This window comes from Quercus lobata, chromosome 8 (assembly GCF_001633185.2).
Source record: "Quercus lobata isolate SW786 chromosome 8, ValleyOak3.0 Primary Assembly, whole genome shotgun sequence".
Lineage (NCBI taxonomy): Eukaryota > Viridiplantae > Streptophyta > Magnoliopsida > Fagales > Fagaceae > Quercus > Quercus lobata.
The window spans coordinates 51,608,251-51,612,172 of NC_044911.1; the positions used below are offsets into that span (position 1 = coordinate 51,608,251).

At 42.5% G+C, this 3,922-nt stretch overlaps 1 protein-coding gene across 1 annotated transcript; it reads right to left on the minus strand.

The window, feature by feature from the left end:
• Positions 1 to 1,406: 1,406 nt before the first annotated feature.
• LOC115954906 (cytochrome P450 76T24-like) lies at positions 1,407 to 3,662 on the minus strand. Its single transcript, XM_031072906.1, has 2 exons — positions 2,753 to 3,662; positions 1,407 to 2,115 (listed from the first exon to the last, which is right to left on the minus strand). The coding sequence occupies exons 1-2, from the start codon at positions 3,653 to 3,655 to the stop codon at positions 1,510 to 1,512; spliced, it is 1,509 nt and encodes a 502-aa protein (XP_030928766.1). The 5' UTR covers positions 3,656 to 3,662; the 3' UTR covers positions 1,407 to 1,509.
• Between the last annotated feature and the right edge of the window lie 260 nt (positions 3,663 to 3,922).

The following is a 3,922-nucleotide window of genomic DNA, read 5'->3' on the forward strand; positions in this document are numbered from 1 at the left end:
AACTTACCCCCCTTCAGCCCATTCGTGAATGCTGCTACCAATATCTTGTCGTCGGCTTCGTTGATCGAGAGCGCTTCCTTATTGAAGCGTGATATGTAGGCCCGCAACGTCTCCTCCTCTCGCTGCTTGATATTCATTAAACAAGCCGTGGATTTTCTATACTGATGTCCTCCGATGAAGTGCGTAGTAAATTGAGCACTTAGTTCCTTGAAGGTGCTGATGGAGTTGGGTGCTAGCCGACTGAACCAAATCCTTGCTGCGCCCTTTAGGGTTGTAGGAAAGGCCCTGCACATAATCGCGTCTGCCACTCCCTGAAGGTGCATCAGGGTCTTGAAGGTCTCTAGGTGATCTAGAGGGTCCTTGACTCCGTCATAACTATCCATATTTGGCATGCGGAACTTATTCGGTAGGGGGAAGGAGTTGACGGTTGTCGTGAATGGCGAGTCAGTCCGGTTGACAAGGTCGTCAAGATCGCTTGACACTCGCCCCTTGAGAGCGTTCATCATTACTTCCATCTGTTCCTTAATCGCCTGCATCTCCACGATGATGGATTGTGGAGCTGTATCCGTCGGGGAAGGGATGCTAATGTCCCGTCGCATTGGTCTGCTCGGGGCGTTACTCTCCTGTGGTCCGTCCTGATTTCTCCTTTCAGCGCTGGTCCCTTCTTAATCCGCTCCTTGGTTATTGACCGCCGCATTCTTTTGGTTCAGCTGCTCTTCTAGGTCGTGGTTTTGTTTGGTGAGGCGCTCCACGGCTGTGGCGAGCGTCCTGACCTGTTTCTCAAGGGCAGTCGTAGGGGCTTCTTCTTCTTGAACGTCATTCGTGGTTGCCATTGAGCGAGTGAGTACCATGTGACTCTTTTGTCTAGGAAGCGATGAAGTGCTACACGTTTTCCCCACAGACGGCGCCAACTGATGACGTTGAAAATTGTCACCAATAGGTCACACCGTACTCGCGACTCAAAGCGAACCTGCACAACAAGAACGATCGAAAGAAAACCTTTAGAGAGGCCCGGTGTGGTGCTGGCCAAACACTCTCCGAAGGTCAAGTCAGAATTTGTCTCTTCACTCTAGAGCGCTAGAGAGGGTCAATTAATCGTACCTTGATTTGCGAAAGTGTTAGTCCTTTTATAGTGGTGGAGAGTTGGCTTTTCTTCTTGATCTCCAAATCTTTCCAATGTGGGACTCTAATACAAATTCTCCAAAGCGTGGTGAGAAGGATTTCCCTTTTTTGATCTTAGGGCTTCTTTAGGCGATAGAGATTTCGGATCATGGGCCCTCACTATGTCTGTCAGCGATGGGCCTTCAAAGCGCGTGGGACTATCTTTACACAGGCCCAACAGTTCCAATCCGTCAGGCCCATTAAGGTAGGCCCATCAGGCTCTATATTTTATCATCTTCACCATGCATACAGTGATCTTTGTCCTGCTTATTGCTTACAGAAAATCCTAACACATATTAAACGATTCTACACACAGGCAAATATAATTGGCTACGAAAATAATAGAAGTTATAATCTGATGGGAATAGCCCGGAGAGGCTCAGACCTGTGTAAGGTCATTCCAAAGGTCTCACTCATGTCTATATCTTCTGGCTTCATCTCATCCGCAAGTCTCCAATGAAAGCAATGAACAAGAGATGCCAACATCAAGTGTACCATCTTGTTAGCTAATGGTAATCCAGGACAAATCCTTCTTCCAGCTCCAAATGGAATCAACTCAAAGTCTTGACCTTTAAAGTCAATGGTGCGCTCTAAGAACCTTTCAGGCAAAAATATATCAGGGTCTGTCCATATGCTTGGATCTCGCCCCATTGCCCACACATTTACTATAATTTGCGCATTTTTGGGCACAGTGAAGCCACACATTTCTACAACGGTTTCTGCCTTGTGGGGAACTAGGAAAGGTGCTGGTGGGTGCAAACGAAAGGTTTCTTTCACTATTGCTTGTAAAAAAGGGAACTTAGAGATGTCCAATTCTTGAACAAGCCCATCCTTGCGCAGGACTTTTTCTAGCTCATCTCGGGCCTTTGCCATTTTTTCAGGGTTGCGAAGTAACTCTGTCATTGCCCATTCAATTGTGCTTGATGTTGTGTCAACCCCTGCAACAAATAAATCCTGGCACAAAATAGTGTGAGAGCTAGTTAAGAACACTTGAGTTTCCTATAAACTAATAAAGACAGAAAGTAATACTCTTATCATTTGCTATTGATAAGGTTAATTCTAACAAAGAGTTAGGAGTACGCGACTACAATAAAACTAGTGAATAAACTCTTGGTTTTCCGTCATTCCTTGGAAAATATTCCCCCCCTGGCCCCCCTTGGAATAGGATTTCAGAAAGAGCAATTAAGAATATGATTGAATGATTAAATTTTTTAGTTTCGTTTATGATTTTTAGGTAAGTTATAATTTATTTATAGCATCAAGGCAGATGGGATTAAGTATGAAATCTCTTAAAATTTAAAGTCATACCATTGCCTGAAGGAAAAATGTTATAAAGGTCTTGCGTAATGAACTTGCTGTTGATACCAGAACTTATTTACTTCTTTGGATGACCAAAGCATGGTTGAAAAGAAATAATATTCATGATGGCTTATACCGTCTCAAAAAAAAAAAAAAAATAAATAAAATCATGATGGCTTATAACTGCTGAAAAAGTATATCTTGGTACATAGTCTCAAGAAATAAGTTTAAAAGGCTTATATATTATGGAATCCAATACCAAAAGCAAAGCTATAAGGAAGTTAGTCAATACCAGAAGCAAATGTTTGAAATCGTCGCAGCTTAATTCTGAATTATCATCTTCAGAAAGATTGAGGAAGGAATCTAGTAAATCGTTTCTTGCCTTAGAACCCTCTGAAGCTCTTAATTGTACTCGTTCATTGATGATTCTGTCAAAAATCTCGATCAATTTGGCATAACAAATCTTCATCCTTCGCCGTGCGCCTTGTGGGTCAACTAAACGAAGTACTGGGAAATAGTCTGCAATATTAGGCTTTCCAGCTATTTCCATGATAGCACATACAAGCTCCTTGAAATCTTCAGCCGATAAATTTGAACTATAATGTGCCAAGTCAATGGAAAACAAAGTGTTTGATATGACATTAAGTACTGTAATGAAGGCTGCTCGACCAATATCAACCACTTTCCCACCATTGCTGCAAGATTGATTAACATGGTCAAGTAATTCTTGCACCTTTTTTTGTCGAAGGGCTTGTGTGGCATCGAGTTGTTGTGGAGCAAATATTTGCGTGGCACAAACTTTCCTGAGGTTCCTCCAATGAGCCAATGCAGGCAACCACGCTATTGAAACTTCGTTATGGTTAAATACTCGGCTAATGTCCAAGACAATTCGGCCAGAGAAGGCTTGGTCTTTTTTTTGGAGTGCTTCTTTGGCTATGTTTGGAGAGGAAATGACTATGGCTGTTATGCTCCCAAGCTTGAGAGTCATAAGGGGTCCATAGGTTTTGGAGAGCTTTGCAATAGCTTGATGGGGTTTATTGCCCAGCTCCAAGATGTTTCCGATGATTGGAAAAGGGTGGGGGCCTGGGGGAAGTATGGAGGAGCCAGACTTCCGGCCTCCTAAAGCGGAGGTGAGCACAGCAATGCATGCCCACACGAAGGGAATTAGTATTATACAAAATGCTAGGTAGTCCATTAACTCGAATTTGCTTTGTTTTTCTTGTCCTTGTACCTTGTGAGATACTTACATTGTGAAGAAAACTAACAAGCGGAGATGGAAGAGTCCAACAGGAAGAAATTAAGTTGCCTTTCTTGACTTTCTTATTCAACATGGCGGCTTTTAAGAGTATTTCTTATTCAACAGTGACGGCTCCAAGAATATTTTTCAGGGTGGCTATTAAGAAACTTAAATTATACAAAATTTAATAAAAACAGAACTTCATATATTGGCAAAAAACACATA

What these genes read in the sequence shown, in the direction of transcription:
- LOC115954906 (XM_031072906.1), bottom strand. Translation starts at nt 3,655, where the DNA reads ATGGACTACCTAGCATTTTGTATAATACTAATTCCCTTCGTGTGGGCA. An exon ending in ATTTCAAACATTTGCTTCTG is followed by an intron (nt 2,116 to 2,752) that starts GTATTGACTAAC and finishes ATTTTGTGCCAG; the next exon opens with GATTTATTTGTTGCAGGGGT.